The 21811-nt window shown below is 45.2% G+C and overlaps 1 protein-coding gene across 1 annotated transcript in view; it reads left to right on the top strand.

Moving 5' to 3' along the window:
* Positions 1-21811, top strand: part of DGKQ (diacylglycerol kinase theta) — a 176487-nt gene that overhangs the window by 46571 nt on the left and 108105 nt on the right. Inside the window, exon 2 of the mRNA XM_084627882.1 lies at positions 279-358. Coding sequence (XP_084484008.1) covers positions 279-358 — 80 coding nt within the window. The remainder of the gene's footprint in view (positions 1-278; positions 359-21811) is intronic.

Here is a 21811-nt window from a genome sequence, read left to right as displayed (position 1 = left end):
GCCGATTCTGGCTGTAGGTAGCTCCCTGTAGTTAAAGCTGCTTGGGGTAGCAGACCCCCAGAGTGGCGTTGATGGGGGGGAGACATGGCTTGTGGGACAGCTGGGAAGAGGAGAATGGGTAATACAGGGATAGGGTGAACTCTGTTCCTCTTCCTCAGTCTCAAACCCAGAGACGTTAGTAATAGTACAGTTTAGAAAGTAGTTCTTGAATATATTTGATCTGCTTTGGAAAAAAAAAAGTCCCACGTTTTTGAAACATGCATGTTTTATTTCCACAGTTTGCAACTTTATGTCTCATGAAAAGTGCCTCAAGCATGTGAAGATACCATGCTCGTGTATTGCGCCGAGTCTCGTAAGGGTGAGTTGGCATGTGTTATGATATACTTTACCTAGCCAGTGGCTTGAGTTTATTTGCTATATCTTTCTCATTAGTAAATTAATTTAAAAAAATAGACTGGCTCATTAATGTAATGATTTTAATATAAGCTAAATATGTTATTCATTGGTTCAAACTCTTACATCCTTTCCATGACAAAAGTTTTAAATCTAAGCCCTTCTGAACCTGCCTGGAACAGGTGGTTATGCACAAACTGCCTTGAAAAATGCTGTTTTGCTTTCCTTAAAGATTACTAAAGTGGTTTAATGGTGTGTCATTACCTGGAAGAATTGTCATACTTGAATGTGGTAACTGATTCAGATGAGGTGCATAAGTACAATACACTCTTATACATGGTTTTCTGAGCAAGGTTTCTGGACATTACCACATTTTTTACAGCAATTACATTTCAGTAGAGGGTGATAAGCCTTTGGTGTTGAATGAAAGAGCTGTTTTTGACTTCTGAAGGTGGGTGCATCTTAACATTTTTGTTCATATATGCTCTTTTTTGGGTCTTAATTGTAGCGGTGAATTCAGACAGAAAATATATTGTCTCTATATAAATTCATGGTATGTCCACATCTTGAACACTGTGTGTGAATATCTGGTTGCTCCATCTCAAAAAAGATATATTGGAATTGGAAAAGGTTCAGAAAAGGGCAATAAAAATGATTAGGGGTATGGAAGGGCTTCCATATGAGGATTGATTAAGAAGATGAGGACTCTTCAGCTTGGAAAAGAGATGACTAAGGGGGGCGGGATATGGTAGAGGTCTATAAAATCATGACTGGTGTGGAGAAAGTAAATAAGGAAGTGTTATTTACTCCTTCTCATAACACAAGAACTAGGGGTCACCAAATGAAATCAGTAGGTAGCAGGTATAAAACAAAGAGAAGGAAGTATTTCTTCCCACAATGCACAATCAACCTGTGGAACTCTTTGCCAGAGGATGGTGTGGAGACCAAGACTATAACAGGGTTAAAAAAAAGAACTAGATAAGTTCCTGGAGGCTATTAGACAGGATGAGCAGTGATGATGTCCCTAGCCTCTGTTTGCCAGAAGCTGGGATTGGGTCATGGATCACTTGATGATTACCTGTTCTGTTCATTGCCTCTGGGGCACCTGGCATTGGCCCCTGTCAGAAGACTGGATACTGGGCTAGATGGACCTTTGGTCTCACCCAGTATGACTGTTCTTACGTACACTTTCTGATTTTTTTGTTGTGGGTTTTTTTTGTTTTTTTACGTTTTAACTTGGTGGTAATATTTCTAAATCCTTATGTGGAGGCATACGCGGCTTTGGAACCGTAGCTGGGTGCTTTATAATTTTGGTACTACAGCATGATTCTTTCACACATGATGTCTCTCTCAGGAACATGTTCCTGCAGAACATAAGTATGAATACACACACAAAAATTGGATTCAATTTAAATACTAAAGAAGAAAGGCACAAAAAGGTATTGTGGAGCCGGAGGAAGAGGGAAATGGGGGCAGTAAAATGCCTGGTGAAAAAAGTGTAAAGTGGTGCGAAAGCTTTAAATATGGAAAACCTGGAACAGTTAGAGACATCTGTCATTAAAACAATCTCAGTGAATCAAAGGGATGTTGATACAGGTATAACAGAGAAAATAATCAGATAGTTTTGGGAACATTTAGATGGAGAACCAGTGTCATCTTATACTGATATCTCGGATGTGTACTGCAAGTTCTTATATATAATGTCATTAAAACCCACCCATTCTGTCTGATTTAAACTTTTTCTTGGGTATGTTTTTACACTGCATGTGACCTAGAACATGAGAATATGAATGGACTAGGATGCTGTGGGTGGGGTCATGGCAAGAGGCTGTGGCTATTTTTGGTGGAGGATGTGTGGATCTGGGTGCTTGATAAGAGTGGCTGGGTAGGGTGGGCAGAGGCAACAGGAAAAGGATGGCAAGAAGAGCTCACCTGTCTTCTTCATTCACAACTTCTGGATCCTAGCGTCCATCAGATTTTGCTACTTTTTCGTTCAGCTCCTGGGACATGACTTACCAGGCACTCCTGGTGAACCTACTTGTGGATCATGGCCCCTGGGCTGGAAAGTACTGCTCCAGATCCTGTTGTTTTAGATGTATGGGCTTGTGGCTGCAACAATAGACACTATTTCTAAGGCTGCATGCTTTATTTATTTTGTTGTTCATGTCACCCTCTGCAAAGAGGCAGATATTACAGCTCGGTAAGTCAACGACTGGGTCAGCTACATCATGACATATGAATAAGTTTGTGAGTAAGTTTGGAGAGGGTCATAGATCAATGAAGTAACATTTAACTAGTTCAAGTTCTGAGAGAGAGAGAGAAATGATCATCTTTTTTGGAAATGTGTGACTGACCAAGTATTCATTCGTTCATTTAAATTTGGTGTGTGATTTAAAATATCAATTCTTCTTAATTTTGTGTTGAAAACCATCAGTCTGAATGTATTAATGTTAAAATCTGTTTGATATTACAGTCTAGTTGTTTTTATTTTTGTCTGGGTGCAGGTTGTTTTCCTCACTTTTCTCAAATGTATATTGTTATATATTTTATCTGATGTTTTATTTTTGCTTAAACAATCAAAATACATACAATAGCATATTTTATTTAACTTTAGATCATCCTCTCCTACACCTACAGTTGTGCAGCATGCCTTGTAACAATCGGCAGCTTTCCACACTCCGAATTGTCCACCTGTCAGTGTTGCTGAACAGAATTATAAAGGGTTGAGGAGCCTTCATGTCGAAAGGTGCTATATAAAATTTAAGATAGTCCAGAAGTAAACCGAACAGTTTCTTCACACAATGCAGTCAACCTGTGGAACTCTTTGCCAGAGGATGTTGTGAAGGCCAAGACTATAACAGGGTTCAAAAAAGAACTAGATAAGTTCATGGAGGATAGGTCCATCAATGGCTATTAGCCAGGATGGGCAGAGATTGTGTCCCTAGCCTCTGTTTGCCAGATGCTGGGAATGAGTGACAGGGGAAAGGATCACTTGATGATTATCTGTTCTGTTCATTCCCTCTGGGACACCTGGCATTGGCCACTGTTGGAAGAAGGGCTAGCTGGACCTTCGGTCTGACCCAGTCTGGCCTTTCTTATGTTCTTGTTTTCTTGATTTGGGTATCTGAGTTCTGTTCACTTGCTCAGCGGGCCAGGGTTAAGGCTGCCATGTGGGAGATCTTGTTTTGTGTGCAGTCTATATGAAGTAAATATTGAACTTCGCTCTTAATTTAAAAACATAACAAAGCAAAACAACTAATGATGGTTTGTAATATGTGTGGAAATTTTATTTTTGCATCAGTCACCATCCATTCAGATTATTTACATGTGGTTCTTTATGGAAAGCTCTGATGTATGAAGTGGTGTTAAGAGGGTATTTTTCTTGTCATTTTCTCCTCATGTATTAATATTAAGCTTATGACATAAATTACATTTTTAATCTCTTGGATTTTATCTGGAACATACTTTAAAGTCCATCTGTGACAGTGTTTCATTTGTTGTTAAATCAAACTGTCAGAGAACCATTTTTCAATGATTGTCTCATGGAAATTTTCATACCTAAACAGAGCTTGCTTTCCAGGATCAAGTAAAAGCTCATACAGTCTCAACCATGTCATGATTGCAGCTAGTCTCAGATTAGTTTCTGACTAGGAGATTTGCAAGGATGCCTTACAAAGTTGGTTTTTGCTTGGACTCAGTGTTTCAGACTGGAATCAGGCCATGGTATTTCAAAACCTGTTTTTGTAGAGAGTCCAACTTGCCAAGCATCCATTTTTACTGTTCGTGGGGTGTTTCTGTTTTAGTTCTGTGTGTTGTGGGGCTGTTAAGTATCTCTGCTATTGTCATTTAAAAGAAAATTACTCTTTGTACTGTCTGAGATGTTTAAAAAACTAACTGTATTGTGCTTAGTGGTAAACACTACACATCCTCACTGTGTATTTCATCCTAGTTATGTAGGTGACGTTATGTGTTGTGTAAGCTTTGCCTGGACATAGAAATATTTGAATTTTTTGTGTTGATTTAACAGAGTGTGACCATATAGAGAAATTTTTTAGTTTTTACGTGTTTTCTATGATAAATGTTTGCTTTTAGAAAAGTTAGGTATTTGTAGTCTTTTCTGAATTAGTTGTGTTTAATGCAATTGTTACCCAAGATTTATATTTCTGGAGTTGTATGTGGACTCGAATCTGTCATAGTCCAACAATATTGTATTAATTTTGTGCCAACTAGGGTATCTATACAAAAGCGTGCAGAGATAGACCCCCTCTACAGTTCTTGATTGCACATATACTGAAGTAGAACTGCAAATCTATATTAAGGCTTTTACAAATTTTCTGTATAGTAATTTGTTTAGAACGTATTAGTTATTGTTTGCTTGCATGTGTGATATTGGTCTTAATTTTTTTCTTGCTGATTCAGATACTGGGAAATCAAGATTATAGTTCCCCTAAAATGTTGCCCAGAGACCAGAATTTGCTGTTGACTGTCTTGCGGAAGAGATGTCACTACTATTACCTCAGACTATTAGTGTCTTGGGTGGATGTTTAATAACTGATCCTGTTTCCACTGAAACTGGTGAATGTAGCATCTCCTTCTCCCCTGCCCATGAATTGTGATTTACTGAGCAACATTTGCTCCCAGTAGGTAGAAATCTAACTTTCCTTCCAGAGACCATATCCCTTTGAACCCTGGGAAAGCTTACATTATTTAAGTTTCTTTTTCACAAATGACAGATTTAATGCCCCGGTTACAGATCAGGTGACAGAGTGGCGGGGAAGCATCAGTGCAGCTTTCCAGGGGTCTGTGACTTCATAAGCAGGTGGTTGACCTTGTCTGTTGACCTGATTCTTTTTTTTTCCCCATTGGCTCCAGCTATGTACAAGTGATTGGTTGTATTTGTCAGTTGTTGTATTGCTCATAAGGTGCTGGAAGAAGTGAAAATGGGGAGGGGGGGTTAATCCCCATTTAAAACTATTGATAATCTGTTCTGCATTAAACATTCCATGGTTAGTGGTTACAGTTCCATGCTTCTTTATCTAGTCTTCACCACTGTAGCATTTTGCCTCGGCATTAGGAGCTTCACACGAGTGAGTTCCACCAAAGGGGTGAAAGTCCAAATAGCATCGTCATCACTGTTACTGTTTGCCTCAGATTTTAAGAAAGTGCCTAAGAGTGCTCAATCACTTACTAAGGTTTATCAAAATCAGGCATTTGATAACTTCCAAGACTTCAGATACAAACATGTTACAGTTAGATAGAGGGAAGAATGTCGGGACAGGTATAGCTTGGGGAAACGAGGGATGGAAAGATGGAGAGGAGCGTGGAAGGCAGAGAAAGTGAGGCTAGTGGTGGAGGGACTGGGTGAGAGTGAGGGGTGGGAGGAGGTTGGGGCAAACAGCCTATCAGAAGGTAGAAAACAGTGTCCAGAATCCCAGTGGAGAATGCCGTCTCCTGACATTACCTGTCTGAAGGTGCCTCAGCCTTCCCTCACTTCTGTTTTCAGGAGTTGCTGCCCGCTACTGGGATCTGCTTCTGCTGCCCAGAGTGCTGTGGTGCTGCTTGCAGTTCCTGTAGCTGGGGAGGGTCGGCGTCTGCTGGGGCCTGGTGCCCCGGGGAAGTGGGTGTGTGTGAAGGGGTATTTAAATATAACTCAGGATGATCTGAAGTTGAACAGAGCAGCTAGTTACTAACTTTGATCTTGGCCAGGATCATGAGCTCTCTAATGAGGTGCAATAGAACCTTAAAATGATCCCAGCTTTGTTTTATAGCTCACCTTCTGAGCGGTGACATTTTCAGTGTCACAGTGCCCTGTAATAGGGGCTCTGGTTCAGTTACAGCTCAGTGAGCTGAGTAGTACCTGTTGAATCATCAAAATCATTCCTTGGAAGTGTCCCACGCAAGTACTGACCTAGCCCAGCCCTCCTGAGCTTTGAAGATTAGACTGGTTAGTATGATTGCACGTCTTGTTTCTTTGTTCTAGAAATCAGCTGGCATCAAACATTATTCCTGTGAGAGACAGGTGATTTTTAGAGGTGGAAATGAGAGAACTCCATTTTGGTTTTTTTTAAATGGTAAATTTTTTGTGTGTGTGTATGTATTTGTGAGTTCAGAGGCCGGGAAATAGGTGGACAGGGAGGGGAGGGATAGCTCAGTGGTTTGAGCATTGGCCTGCTAACCCCAGGGTTGTGAGTTCAATCCTTGAGGGGGCTGTTTAGGGATCTTGGGGCAAAAATTGGGGATGGGTCCTGCTTTGAGCAGGGGGTTGGACTGGGTGACCTCCTGAAGTCCCTTCCAACCCTGATATTCTATGATTCTATGACAGGTATGAATCACAAATAGTGACACTGGTTATAAAACTCTTCTCTCCCTCTCACATAAACATATTTGGGTATGAGATGAGAGACTTCAGCACTCATGGATTTAAAAAAGGAAAGTTTATATATTCTCCCTGTGATAAATGAAGGGGTGGGGGTAGCTCCCTTTTATGGACATCCATCCAGCCAGCCAGTAGCTATAACAGCCTCTTGGTGGCTGTTCTCTGCTTGCTTTACCTGTAAAGAATTAACAAAGTCCCGCAGGTAAAGAAAAGGGCACCTGACCAAAAGAGCCAGTAGGAGGGCTAGAACTTCTTAAAATTGGAAAAGACGCTTTTCCTTTGTGTCTGTGGTTGTTCTCCGGAGAGAAGGGACAGAGCAGGACAGGGTTGAAGTTATGCTGTGTCATAAATATAAAAGGAAGGGTAAAACCCTTTAAAATCCCTCCTGGCCAGAGGAAAAATCCTCTCACCTGTAAAGGGTTAAGAAGCTAAAGGTAACCTCGCTGGCACCTGACCAAAATGACCAATGAGGAGACAAGATACTTTCAAAAGCTGGGAGGAGGGAGAGAAACAAAGGGTCTGTGTCTGTCTATATGCTGTTTTTGCCGGGGACAGAACAGGAATGGAGTCTTAGAACTTTTAGTAAGTAATCTAGCTAGGTATGTGTTAGATTATGATTTCTTTAAATGGCTGAGAAAAGAATTGTGCTGAATAGAATGACTATTTCTGTCTGTGTGTCTTTTTTGTAACTTAAGGTTTTGCCTAGAGGGATTCTCTATGTTTTGAATCTAATTACCCTGTAAGGTATCTACCATCCTGATTTTACAGAGGTGATTCCTTTACTTCTATTTACTTTTATTTCTATTAAAAGTCTTCTTGTAAGAAAACTGAATGCTTTTTCATTGTTCTCAGATCCAAGGGTTTGGGTCTGTGGTCACCTATGCAAATTGGTGAGGATTTTTACCAAACCTTCCCCAGGAAGTGGGGTACAAGGGTTGGGAGGATTTTGGGGGGGGTAAGACATGTCCAAACTACATTTCCCAGTAAACCCAGTTAAAGTTTGGTGGTGGCAGTGGAAATTCCAAGGACGAAAGATAAAATTAATTTGTACCTTGGGGAAGGTTTAACCTAAGCTGGTAAAAGTAAGCTTAGGAGGTTTTCATGCAGGTCCCCACATCTGTACCCTAGAGTTCAGAGTGGGGGAGGAGCCTTGACATGGTGGCAGAGTGGTGGGATTAACCTGAAATCATTTTGAGATCAATTTGAGATTTTTTGAACGAGAAATACAGATTTTAAAAAGGAAATTTTTTTTTCCTTTGGAGCTGCTGGAAAGCAGCTTGTTTTTTCTCTGCTTTGGGGCCAGAAGAGAGACAAAAGGGGATTATCTTTATGAATTGCAGGTTTTCTTTGCCTGGAGGCAGGGTACTTAACCTCCTGCAGGGAAATTCACAATCTTGGTAAACCAGAAGTTTTTTTTTTTCCTAAAAGTAAAAAAGGGGGGTGTTCTACCCATTTGCCTGGAGACAAAAGTGGCAGAGGCTTTTTTTTTTTTTAGGATTTTGATTTTTTTACAAGGAGCACAAGTTTGAAAAGGAATTTTTTTTCCTTTGGGCTGCTGGTAAGCAGGTTTCCAAGTAGTTGGAGGTTTTTTGCTTTGATTTGGAGCCAGAGCAGAGACAAAGGGAATTGTCTTTTTCTGTAAGCTGACAATCACTATCAGAGAATAGGTATTCTATTCCAGTACAGCAAACTTTTATAGCCAAGTTTTGTTTGTTTATTTCTAAACCTCGGGTGTAAAGTTGGTTAAAAACAGAGAGGTTAGGATGACAAAATCCATGGCTCAACAAAAGCTGGAATTAGCCAGATTTCAGGCTGAGGAAAAACAAAAGGAACATGAAAGAAAGATGGAACTCATGCGGCTGGAGAAGGAGGAGAAGGAAAAAGAGAGGAGGCATGTGGAGGAGGAGAAGGAAAAAGAGAGGAGGCATGTGGAGGAGGAGAAGGAAAAAGAGAGGAGGCATGCACTGGAGATGGAGAAGGTAAAGGCTCAGCAGAATATACCAACAAACCCTAGCAATCCTTCTCCAGGTACCACTTCCCATCCCAGAAAGTTCCCCACCTACAAGGCAGGCGATGATACTGAGGCCTTCTTAGAAAACTTTGAAAGGGCCTGCCTTGGGTATAGCATCTCTACAGACCAATACATGGTAGAGCTGAGGCTGCAGCTCAGTGGACCCTTAGCTGAGGTGGCGGCTGAAATGCCTAAAGAACACATGAACAAGTATGAACTGTTTAAATCCAAGGCAAGAGTCAGAATGGGGATAACACCCGAGCATTCTCGTCGGAGGTTCAGAGCCCTAAGGTGGAAACCAGACGTGTCATTTACCTGACATGCCTACCACATTGGGATGCCTGGATATCAGGAGCAAGTGTTGACTCTCCAGTAAATTTGCCCTTCCTAATGCAAATGGAACAATTCTTAGAGGGGGTTCCTGAGGAAATAGAAAGATACATCCTAGATGGGAAGCCCAAAACTGTAATCAAGGCAGGAGAGATTGGAGCCAGATGGGTGGAGGTGGCAGAGAAGAAGAAAACTGGTCGCAGTTGGAGCGGAGACCAGAAGGGACCAGACCAGAAGGGACCACCCCAGACCACACCCTATTACCAGGGGCAGCCCAAAGCCCCACCTACCTCCCAAAGAACCCTCCAGACACCTTATCATCCCACGACCCTGTTCTCCAGCAACCCACCTCGCCCCAGTGACCCATCAGCTGGACGATGTTTTAAACGTAACGAGCCAGGGCATGTAAAGGCCAACTGCCCCAAGAACCCCAACAGATTACAGTTCATTGCATCGGGATCACACCAGAGGTCCGCAGGCCCAGATACCTCCCAGATACCCTTGGAGCGGAGGGAAACTGAGTGTGGGCGGGAAGAAGGTCACCGCATGGAGGGACACCGGAGCACAAGTGTCAGCTATTCATGCTTCCTTAGTGGACCCCAATTTAATCAACCCAGAGATCCAAGTGATGATTCAACCCTTCAAGTCCAACTCTTTCAATTTGCCTACAGCCAAGTTGCCTGTCCAGTACCAGGGCTGGTCAGGAACGTGGACTTTTGCAGTCTATGATGATTATTCCATCCCCATGCTGTTGGCGGAAGACTTGGCCAATCATGTGAAGCGGGCCAAGAGGGTGGGAATGGTCACCCGTAGCCAGGCTAAACAAGCCGTGAGGCCTAGCTCTGTTCCAGAAACTTCTATCAGGACCCAGTCAGAGGTGATGGACCCAGACCCCAGGCCAATATCTGCAACAGCAGTAGTGGATCCAGTCCCAGAGACCCAGATGGAACCAGTCCCAGAACCGGAACCAGCGGAACAACCAACACCAGACCGATTGCCAGCACTGAATCCAGTACTTGCAACCTCAACACCAGAGGGCCCCACCGAACCTGAACTGGCAGCAGCCGATAACCCTACACAAGAGGCTCAGGCGGAGCCTGAATCCTAACATAGTGCACCAGCGGAAAGTGGTTCACAGTCAACGGAAACAGCCCCATCCCCTACATCGCTTCCAGAGGGACCAAGCCTAGGTCCACAATCCAATGAGGAACTGATGTCTCCAGCCTCAAGGGAACAGTTCCAGACCGAACAGGAAGCAGATGAAAGCCTCCAGAGAGCTTGGACGGCGGCACGGAGCAACCCACCGCCTCTCAGCTCTTCTAATCGATCCAGGTTTGTTGTATAAAGAGGACTTTTATACAAGGAAACTCTTTCTGGTGGACACCAGGAAGACTGGCATCCTCAGAGACAGTTGGTAGTTCCAACTAAATACCGGGCCAAGCTCTTGAGCTTAGCCCATGATCACCCTAGTGGCCATGCTGGGGTGAACAGGACCAAAGACCATTTGGGGGGGTCATTCCACTGGGAGGGAATGGGCAAGGATGTTTCTACCTATGTCCGGTCTTGTGAAGTATGCCAAAGAGTGGGAAAACCCCAAGACCAGGTCAAAGCCCTTCTCCAGCCACTCCCCGTCATTGAAGTTCCATTTCAGCGAGTAGCTGTGGATATTCTGGGTCCTTTTCCGAAAAAGACACCCAGAGGAAAGCAGTACATATTGACTTTCATGGATTTTGCCACCCGATGGCCGGAAGCAGTAGCTCTAAGCAACACCAGGGCTAAAAGTGTATGCCAGGCACTAGCAGACATTTTTGCCAGGGTAGGTTGGCCCTCCGACATCCTCACAGATGCAGGGACTAATTTCCTGGCAGGAACTATGAAAAACCTTTGGGAAGCTCATGGGGTAAATCACTTGGTTGCCACTCCTTACCACCATCAAACAAATGGCATGGTGGAGAAGTTTAATGGAACTTTGGGGGCCGTGATATGTAAATTCGTAAATGAGCATTCCAATGATTGGGACCTAGTGTTGCAGCAGTTGCTCTTTGCCTACAGAGCTGTACCACACCCCAGTTTAGGGTTTTCCCCATTTGAACTTGTATATGGCCGTGAGGTTAAGGGGCCATTACAGTTGGTGAAGCAGCAATGGGAGGGATTTACACCTTCTCCAGGAACTAACATTCTGGACTTTGTAACCAACCTACAAAACAGCCTCCGAACCTCTTTAGCCCTTGCTAAAGAAAACTTACAGGATGCTCAAAAAGAGCAAAAAGCCTGGTACGATAAACATGCCAGAGAGCGTTCCTTCAAAGTAGGGGACCAGGTCATGGCCTTAAAGGCACTCCAGGCCCATAAAATGGAAGCATCGTGGGAAGGGCCATTCACGGTCCAGGAGCGTCTGGGAGCTGTTAATTATCTCATAGCATTCCCCACCTCCAACCGAAAGCCTAAGGTGTACCATATTAATTCTCTAAAGCCCTTTTATTCCAGAGAATTAAAGGTTTGTCAGTTTACAGCCCAGGGAGGAGACGACGCTGAGTGGCCTGAAAGTGTCTACTACGAAGGGAAAAGTTCAGGTGGCATGGAAGAGGTGAACCTCTCCATGACCCTTGGGCGTATGCAGCGACAGCAGATCCAGGAGCTGTGCGCTAGCTACGCGCCAACGTTCTCAGCCACCCCAGGACTGACTGAACGGGCATACCACTCCATTGACACAGGTAATGCTCGCCCAATTAAAGTCCAACCTTACCGGGTGTCTCCTCAAGCTAAAACTGCTATAGAACGGGAGATCCAGGATATGTTACAGATGGGTGTAATCCGCCCCTCTGGAAGTGCATGGGCATCTCCAGTGGTTCTAGTTCCCAAACCAGATGGGGAAATATGTTTTTGCGTGAACTACCATAAGCTAAATGCTGTAACTCGTCCAGACAACTATCCAATGCCATGCACAGATGAACTATTAGAGAAACTGGGACGGGCCCAGTTCATCTCTACCTTGGACTTAACCAAGGGGTACTGACGGGTACCGCTAGATGAATCTGCCAAGGAAAGGTCAGCCTTCACCACACATCTCGGGCTGTATGAATTTAATGTACTCCCTTTCGGGCTGCGAAATGCACCCGCTACCTTCCAAAGACTTGTAGATGGTCTCGTAGTGGGATTAGGAGAATATGCAGTCATCTACCTTGACGATGTGGCCATATTTTCGGATTCTTGGGCAGACCACCTGGAACATTTACAAAAAGTCCTTGAGTGCATAAGGGAGGCAGGACTGTTAGGGCTAAGAAGTGTCAACTAGGCCTAAACAGAGTGACTTACCTTGGATACCAGGTGGGTCAAGAAACTATCAGCCCCCTACAGGCCAAAGTGGATGCTATGCAAAAGTGGCCTGTCCCAAAGTCAAAGAAACAGGTTCAATCCTTCTTAGGCTTGGCTGGTTATTACAGGCAATTTGTACCGCAATACAGCCAAATCACCGCCCCAGTGACAGACTTAACCAAAAAGAAACAGCCAAATGCCGTTCAGTGGACCGAAAAGTGTCAGAAGGCCTTTAACAAGCTTAAAGTGACACTCATGTTTGACCCTGTACTAAGGGCCCCAGACTTTGACAAGCCGTTCCTAGTAACCACAGAGGCGTCCGAGCGCGGTGTGGGAGCAGTTTTAATGCAGAAAGGACCTGATCAAGAATTCCACCCTGTAGTGTTTCTCAGCAAAAAACTGTCTGAGAGGGAAAGCAACTGGTCAGTCAGTGAAAAAGAATGTTACGCCATTGTCTACGCTCTGGAAAAGCTACGCCCATATGTTTGGGGACGGCGTTTCCACCTGCAAACCGACCCTGGTGCACTGAAGTGGCTTCACACCGTCAAAGAAAATAACAAAAAACTTCTTCGGTGGAGTTTAGCTCTCCAAGATTTTGATTTCGACATCCAATACATCTCAGGAGCTTCTAACAAAGTGGCTGATGCACTCTCCTGTGAAAGTTTCCCAGAATCAACTGGTTAAAATCGTCCTTGAGATGTGGAAAATATTGTTAGTCTTTATGTACTTGGTAGTATATTTAGAGATGCATGTGTCTTATTAACTCTGTTTTTCCTAGAGCTCCAGGAAGAAATCCCAGCCAGCGTTTCACCCTAGCTGAGACTTGGGGGGCGTGTCATAAATATAAAGGGAAGGGTAAACCCCTTTAAAATCCCTCCTGGCCAGAGGAAAAATCCTCTCACCTGCAAAGGGTTAAGAAGCTAAAGGTAACCTCGCTGGCACCTGACCAAAATGACCAATGAGGAGACAAGATACTTTCAAAAGCTGGGAGGAGGGAGAGAAACAAAGGGTCTGTGTCTGTCTATATGCTGTTTTTGCCGGGGATAGAACAGGAATGGAGTCTTAGAACTTTTAGTAAGTAATCTAGCTAGGTATGTGTTAGATTATGATTTCTTTAAATGGCTGAGAAAAGAATTGTGCTGAATAGAATGACTATTTCTGTCTGTGTGTCTTTTTTGTAACTTAAGGTTTTGCCTAGAGGGATTCTCTATGTTTTGAATCTAATTACCCTGTAAGGTATCTACCATCCTGATTTTACAGAGGTGATTCCTTTACTTCTATTTACTTTTATTTCTATTAAAAGTCTTCTTGTAAGAAAACTGAATGCTTTTTCATTGTTCTCAGATCCAAGGGTTTGGGTCTGTGGTCACCTATGCAAATTGGTGAGGATTTTTACCAAACCTTTCCCAGGAAGTGGGGTGCAAGGGTTGGGAGGATTTTGGGGGGAAAGACGTGTCCAAACTACGTTTCCCAGTAAACCCAGTTAGAGTTTGGTGGTTGCAGTGAATATTCCAAGGACAAAGGATAAAATTAATTTGTACCTTGGGGAAGGTTTAACCTAAGCTGGTAAAAGTAAGCTTAGGAGGTTTTCATGCAGGTCCCCACATCTGTACCCTAGAGTTCAGAGTGGGGGAGGAACCTTGACATGCTGTAAGCAGCTTTAAAACCAGGTATGATAAAACATCAATTCATACCTCAAACCCACTTATCTGAAACCCCAGATGTGTAAGTGGATCAGAAATGTTTAGAAAGACGCGATTAGGTTATTTTATTTCTGAAAGGCTTGTGGACTCCTCTGTGCTAAACCATGATGCTTTTGTTTCCTTGTAATCTTTAAGCTGAACCCCCAAGAAAGCAATTTTGGGTACTTAATTTTTGGAATTGCTCTTTTAAAAACTAGCAAAAGCCTAAGCTCCAGATGTATTTTTTTTCTTTTTGTTTTTAATAAAATTTACCTTTTTTAAGAACAGGATTGGATTTTTGGTGTCTTAAGAGGTTTGTGCATAAATTGTTCAATTAGCAACAGCTAATTTCATAGAATCATAGAATATCAGGGTTGGAAGGGACCTCAGGAGGTCATCTAGTCCAACCCCCTGCTCAAAGCAGGACCAATCCCCAACTAAATCATCCCAGTCAGGGCTTTGTCAAGCCAGAACTTAAAAACTTCTAAGGAAGGAGATTCCACCACCTCCCTAGGTAACGCATTCCAGTGCTTTACCACCCTCCTACTGAAAAAGTTTTTCCTAATATCCAACCTAAACCTCCCCCACTGCAACTTGAGACCATTATTCCTTGTCCTGTCATCTGCTACCACTGAGAACAGTCTAGAGCCATCCTTTTTGGAACCCCCTTTCAGGTAGTTGAAAGCAGCTATTAAATCCCCCCTCATTCTTCTCTTCTGTAGACTAAACAATCCCAGTTCCCTCAGCCTCTCCTCATAAGTCACGTGTTCCAGTCCCCTAATCATTTTTGTTGCCCCCTGCTGGACGTTTTACAATTTTTCCACATCCTTCTTGTAGTGTAGGATCCAAAACTGGACACAGTACTCCAGATGAGGCCTCACCAGTGTTGAAGAGAGGGGAACAATCACGTCCCTCAATCTGCTGGCAATGCCCCTACATATACATCCCAAAACGCCATTGGCCTTCTTGGCAACAAGGACACACTGTTGACTCATATCCAGCTTCTCGTCCACTGTAACCCCTAGGTTCTTTTCTGCAGAACTGCTGCCTAGCCATTCGGTCCGTAGTCTGTAGCGGTGCATGGGATTCTTCCGTCCTAAGTGCAGGACTCTGCACTTGTCCTTGTTGAACCTCATCAGATTTCTTTTGGCCCAATCCTCCATTTGTCTAGGGCCCTCTGTATCCTATCCCTGCCCTCCAGCGTATCTACCTCTCCTCCCAGTTTAGTGTCATCTGCAAACTTGCTGAGAGTGCAATCCACACGATCCTCCAGATCATTAATGAAGATATTGAACAAAACCGACTCTTGGGGCACTCCGCTTGATACTGGCTGCCAACTAGACATGGAGCCATTGATCACTACCCATTGAGCCTGACAATTTAGCCAGCTTTCTATCCACCTTATAGTCCATTCATCCAGCCCATACTTCTTTAACTTGCTGGCAAGAATACTGTGGGAGACCATGTCAAAAGCTTTGCTAAAGTCAAGGAACAACACGCCCACTGCTTTCCCCTCATCCACAGAGCCAGTTATCTCTTCATAGAGGGCAATTAGATTAGTCAGGCATGACTTTCCTTTAGTGAATCCATGCTGACTGTTCCTGATCACTTTCCTCTCCTCTAAGTGCTTCAAAATTGATTCCTTGAGGACCTGCTCCATGATTTTTCCAGGGACTGAGGTGAGGCTGACTGGCCTGTAGTTCCCAGGATCCCCCTTCTTCCCTTTTTTTAAAGATGGGCACTACATTAGCCTTTTTCCAGTTGTCTGGGACTTGCCCGGATCACCATGAGTTTTCAAAGATAATGGCCAATGGCTCTGCAATCACATTCGCCAACTCCTTTAGCACTCTCGGATGCAGCGCATCCGGCCCCATGGACTTGTGCTGGTCCAGCTTTTCTAAATAGTCCCGAACCACTTCTTTCTCCACAGGGGGCTGGTCACCTCCTCCCTATGCTGTGCACCCCAGTATAGTAGTCTGGGAGCTGACCTTGTTCGTGAAGACAGAGACAAAAAAAGCATTGAGTACATTAGCTTTTTCCACCTCCTCTGTCACTAGGTTGCCTCCCTCATTCAGTAAGGGGCCCACACTTTCCTTGGCTTTCTTCTTGTTGCCAACATACCTGAAGAAACCCGTCTTGTTACTCTTAACATCTCCTGCTAGCTGCAACTCCAGGTATGATTTGGCCTTCCTGATTTCACTCCTGCATGCCCAAGTAATATTTTTATACTCTTCCCTGGTCATTTGTCCAATCTTCCACTTCTTGTAAGCTTCTTTTTTGTGTTCAAGATCAGCAAGGATTTCACTGTTAAGCCAAGCTGGTCGCCTGCCATATTTACTATTCTTTCTCCACATGGGGATGGTTTGTCCTTGCAGCCTCCATAAGGATTCTTTAAAATACAGCCAGCTCTCCTGGACTCCTTTCCCCCTCATGTTATTCTCCCAGGGGATCCTGCCCATCAGTTCCTTGAGGGAGTCAAAGTCTGCTTTTCTGAAGTCAGGGGTCCGTATTCTGCTGCTCTCCTTTCTTCCTTGTGTCAAGATCCTGAACTCGATCATCTCATGGTCACTGCCTCCCAGGTTCCCATCCACTTTAGCTTCCCCTACTAATTCTTCCCTGTTTGTGAGCAGCAGGTCAAGAAGAGCTCTGCCCCTAGTTGGTTCCTTCAGCACTTGCACCAGGAAATTGTCCCCTACACTTTCCAAAAACTTCCTGGATTGTCTGTGCACCGCTGTGTTGCTCTCCCAGCAGATATCAGGGTGATTGAAGTCTCCCATGAGAACCAGGGCATGCGATCTAGTAACTTCCGTGAGTTGCCGGAAGAAAGCCTCGTCCACCTCATCCCCCTGGTCTGGTGGTCTATAGCAGACTCCCACCACGACATCACCCTTGTTGCTCACACTTCTAAATTTAATCCAGAGACACTCAGGTTTTTCTGCAGTTTTATACTGGAGCTCTGAGCAGTCATACTGCTCTCTTACATACAATGCAACTTCCCCACCTTTTCTGCCCTGCCTGTCCTTCCTGAACAGTTTATATCCATCCATGACAGTACTCCAGTCATGTGAGTTATCCCACCAAGTCTCTGTTATTCCAATCACATCATAATTCCTTGACTGTGCCAGGACTTCCAGTTCTCCCTGCTTGTTTCCCAGGCTTCTTGCATTTGTGTATAGGCACTTGAGATAACTTGCTGTTTGTCCTGCTTTCTTAGTATGAGGCAGGAGCCCTCCCCTCTCGTGCTCTCCTGCTCGTGCTTCCTCCCTGTATCCCACGTCCCCACTTATCTCAGGGCTTTGATCTCCTTCTCCCGGTCAACTAGTTAAAAGCCCTCCTCACTAGGTTAGCCAGCCAGCTCACAAGAAGCTCTTCCCTCTCTTCGTTAGGTGGAGCCAGTCTCTGCCTAGCACTCCTCCTTCTTGGAACACCATCCATTGGTCCAAGAATCCAAAGCCTTCTCTCCAACACCACCTGCATTGCCATTTGTTGACTTCCACAATTCGATGGTCTCTACCCAGGCCTCTTCTGGGAGGATGGACAAGAACACCACTTGCGCCTCAAACTCATTTATCCTTCTTCCCAGAGCAACGTAGTCGCAGTGATCCACTCAAGGTCATTCTTGGCAGTATCATTGGTGCCCACGTGGAGAAGCAGGAAGGGGTAGCGATCCGAGGGCTTGATGAGTCTCGGCAGTCTCTCCGTCACATCGTGAATCCTAGCTCCTGGCAAACAACAGACTTCTCAGTTTTCCCGGTTGGAGCGGCAGATAGATGACTCAGTCCCCCTGAGGAGAGAGTCCCCGACTGCCACCACCTGCCTCCTCCTCTTGGGAATGGTGGTCGTGGAACCCCCAACTCATGCCTTCCAATCGGCGGAGTCTCCTTCTGTTCCCTTCCCTCAGATGTATCATCTAGTCCACTCTCCGCATTAGTACCTGTGGAGAGAACATGAAAACATTAGTACCTGTGGAGAGAAGAAAGTCAGCTCCCAGACTGCTGCACTGGGCATCACAACATGGGGAGTAGATGGCCAGCCCTCTGTGGAGAAAGAGGTGGTTAGGGACTATTTAGAAAAGCTGGACGTGCACAAGTCCATGGGGCCGGACGAGTTGCATCTGAGAGTGCTAAAGGAATTGGCGGCTGTGATTGCAGAGCCATTGGCCATTATCTTTGAAAACTCGTGGCGAACAGGGGAAGTCCCGGATGACTGGAAAAAGGCTAATGTAGTGCCCATCTTTAAAAAAGGGAAGAAGGAGGATCCTGGGAACTACAGGCCAGTCAGCCTCACCTCAGTCCCTGGAAAAATCATGGAGCAGGTCCTCAAGGAATCAATCCTGAAGCACTTACATGAAAGGAAAGTGATCAGGAACAGTCAGCATGGATTCACCAAGGCAAGGTCATGCCTGACTAATCTAATCGCCTTCTATGATGAGATTACTGGTTCTGTGGATGAAGGGAAAGCAGTGGATGTATTGTTTCTTGACTTTAGCAAAGCTTTTGACATGGTCTCCCACAGTATTCTTGTCAGCAAGTTAAAGAAGTATGGGCTGGATGAATGGACTATAAGGTGGGTAGAAAGTTGGCTAGATTGTCGGGCTCAACGGGTAGTGATCAATAGCTCCATGTCTAGATGGCAGCCGGTATCAAGTGGAGTGCCCCAAGGGTCGGTCCTGGGGCCGGTTTTGTTCAATATCTTCATAAATGATCTGGAGGATGGTGTGGATTGCACTCTCAGCAAATTTGCGGATGATACTAAACTAGGAGGAGTGGTAGATACGCTGGAGGGCAGGGATAGGATACAGAGGGACCTAGACAAATTGGAGGATTGGGCCAAAAGAAATCTGATGAGGTTCAATAAGGATAAATGCAGGGTCCTGCACTGAGGACGGAAGAACCCAATGCACTGCTACAGACTAGGGACCGAATGGCTAGGCAGCAGTTCTGCGGAAAAGGACCTAGGGGTGACAGTGGACGAGAAGCTGGATATGAGTCAGCAGTGTGCCCTTGTTGCCAAGAAGGCCAATGGCATTTTGGGATGTATAAGTAGGGGCATAGCGAGCAGATTGAGGGACGTGATCGTTCTCCTCTATTTGACATTGGTGAGGCCTCATCTGGAGTACTGTGTCCAGTTTTGGTTCCCACACTACAAGAAGGATGTGGATAAATCGGAGAGAGTCCAGCGAAGGGCAAGAAAAATGATTAGGGGTCTGGAACACATGACTTATGAGGAGAGGCTGAGGGAACTGGGATTGTTTAGTCTGCAGAAGAGAAGAATGAGGGGGGATTTGATAGCTGCTTTCAATTACCTAAGAGGTGGTTCCAGAGAGGATGGTTCTAGACTATTCTCAGTGGTAGAAGAGGACAGGACAAGGAGTAATGGTCTCAAGTTGCAGTGGGGGAGGTTTAGGTTGGATATTAGGAGAAACTTTTTCACTAGGAGGGTGGTGAAACACTGGAATGCTTTACCTAGGGAGGTGGTAGAATCTCCTTCCTTAGAGGTTTTTAAGGTCAGGCTTGACAAAGCCCTGACTGGGATGATTTAATTGGGGATTGGTCCTGCTTTGAGCAGGGGGTTGGACTAGATGACCTCCTGAGGTCCCTTCCAACCCTGATATTCTATGATTTTATGAAAACAGTTGCTTACCTGTATCTGCTTTGCTGCTGCTTCTTCTGGAGGTCACATGCTGCCAAATTTCTTCACCGTCTTTCTGTCCCCGCTGCACAGCCTGCTCTGAATCTTCAGAACATTGTGCCTGTGGAAACATATCCTGACATCTGTCCAGGAAATCTTCAGTTTCTCTTATGCAATGCAGGGTCAATACTTGTTTCCTTTTGTTTTCTTTCTCAGCTCTTCCCCAGAGGGCAGTGAAAGGGCTTGAGGGCACCCCACAGGGAGGAATTCCCAAGTGCTCCTTCCTGGTTCCAAGAGGGTTTTTGCATTTGGGTGGTGGCAGCATTTATCAAGCCAAGGTCAGAGAAAAGCTGTAACCTTGGAAGTTTAATACCAGCCCGGAGTGACCAGTATTATTTTTTTGAATCCTTGCGGGCCCCCACCTTCTGCACTTCTTCCCCCCCCCTTTTTTTAATTTTGACTTTCACAAAAGCTGGACAGGTTTTCAGTTAGGAGATTTTTCATTTGTGTCAATTTTAGCAATACGTGTTGATGGAAGGTCTCGTGTTGTAGGTTGTAACAACAGTCAAAACTTCTGTTGTGGGCTTATGATTGTGAATTTAATTATTCTGTAACAAATAAAGTTAATTCTTAGTTGAAAGTTAAATTATCAACTTATTAATATTACTACTGTGATACAGCATTGCCAGAGGGCAGCAGGAGAGTGTTAGAAGGGAGCCTTATTCCGTATAGAGGGAAGAAAGTTTGCTATGGATTAATTAAAGCACCTGAAGCCAATTAGAGCACCTGAACCGAGTCACCTGATAAAAACCCTCCTGCTTCAATCAGAAGGGGAGGAGTTGAAACAGAGTGGATTGGTGTTGGAGCAGAGAGCAGTTTGGAGGAGTTGAAGCAGAGTGGATTGGTGTTGGAGCAGAGAGCAGTTTGGAGGGAAGCAGAGGAGAGTTTGGAGAAGTGCTGCGGTGGGCTAAGAAGACCAAGACCCTAGGTAAAGGGACACCTGGTTTGTGCAGAGGGAGGGCAGGAAGCCCCACAAGCTGAAGGGCAGGAGAGGGAAGTAGCCCAAGGGAAGGAACCGCTAGTTCAAGCGGTTTACCGCTATCCCTAGGGCCCCTGGGCTGGGACCCAGAGTAGAGGGCAGGCCTGGGTCTCTCCCTCTCCACTCCCCTCCTCTAGGACACTAGTGGGGCAATTAATACCCCAGTTCAGGGGCGAGAAATGGTGCCCTGAACCCTACCCAAGAAGAGAGAGCTCGAGACCCATCATAGTAGTGCCAGCAATTTGCCACACGTGGTGTTAGCAGTGGGATCTACGCGCTGGGGACTTAAACCAGGGTTAGCCAAAACCCTCCCATTCCTAAGATGGACGACATGGTCAAGGGCCTAATACAAGCCACCGCAGCCCAGCAGGAGGCTACCTGGGTCCAAGCAACCGCCTAACAGGAGGCGACTCGGATGCAGCAGGAGACTAATCGTCTGTTGATGAGTCAGGCTGCCCAGGACCAAGCCCTGCTGCAAGAGCTGGTGAACCAGAAGAAGACCCTTATAGAGCTGAACTGCAACTATGACGGGACCTGGACCATACGGGCCAGCCACTGCCTACAGAAAATGACACGGGAGGATGATGTGGAGGCATACCTCCTGGCTTTTGAAAGAGCAGCCCTGTGGGAGGCCTGGCCCCGAGATCAGTGATCTGGTATCCTCGCCCCGTTCCTGTGTGGGGAGGCCCAGAAGGTCTACTATGATATGGCCGTGGAGACTGCAGCAGATTACCCCCAGCTGAAGGCAGAGATCCTGGCCAGAGCTGGAGTAATGATGGCTTTGCGAACCCAGAGGTTCTATGAGTGGCAGTATACGGAGGACAAGACACCCCGATCGCAATTGTTTGATCTGATCCACCTGACCCGGAAATGGCTGCGCCCTGAGGCCCTCAGCTCTGAGAAGATGATGGAACTCCTGGTACTGGACCGGTATATGAGGGGGCTACCACCAGGCCTCCGGGCTTGGGTTGGCCAGAATGACCCCTCCACCTATGATGAGTTGGTCTCCCTTGTGGAAAGACAGCTGGCAGCCC

The sequence above is a fragment of the Lepidochelys olivacea genome, assembly GCF_965140295.1.
Source record: "Lepidochelys olivacea isolate rLepOli2 genome assembly, chromosome: 5".
Lineage (NCBI taxonomy): Eukaryota > Metazoa > Chordata > Testudines > Cheloniidae > Lepidochelys > Lepidochelys olivacea.
The sequence above is the reverse complement of the archived record's forward strand: the minus strand, read 5'-3'. Positions and strand labels throughout refer to the sequence as shown.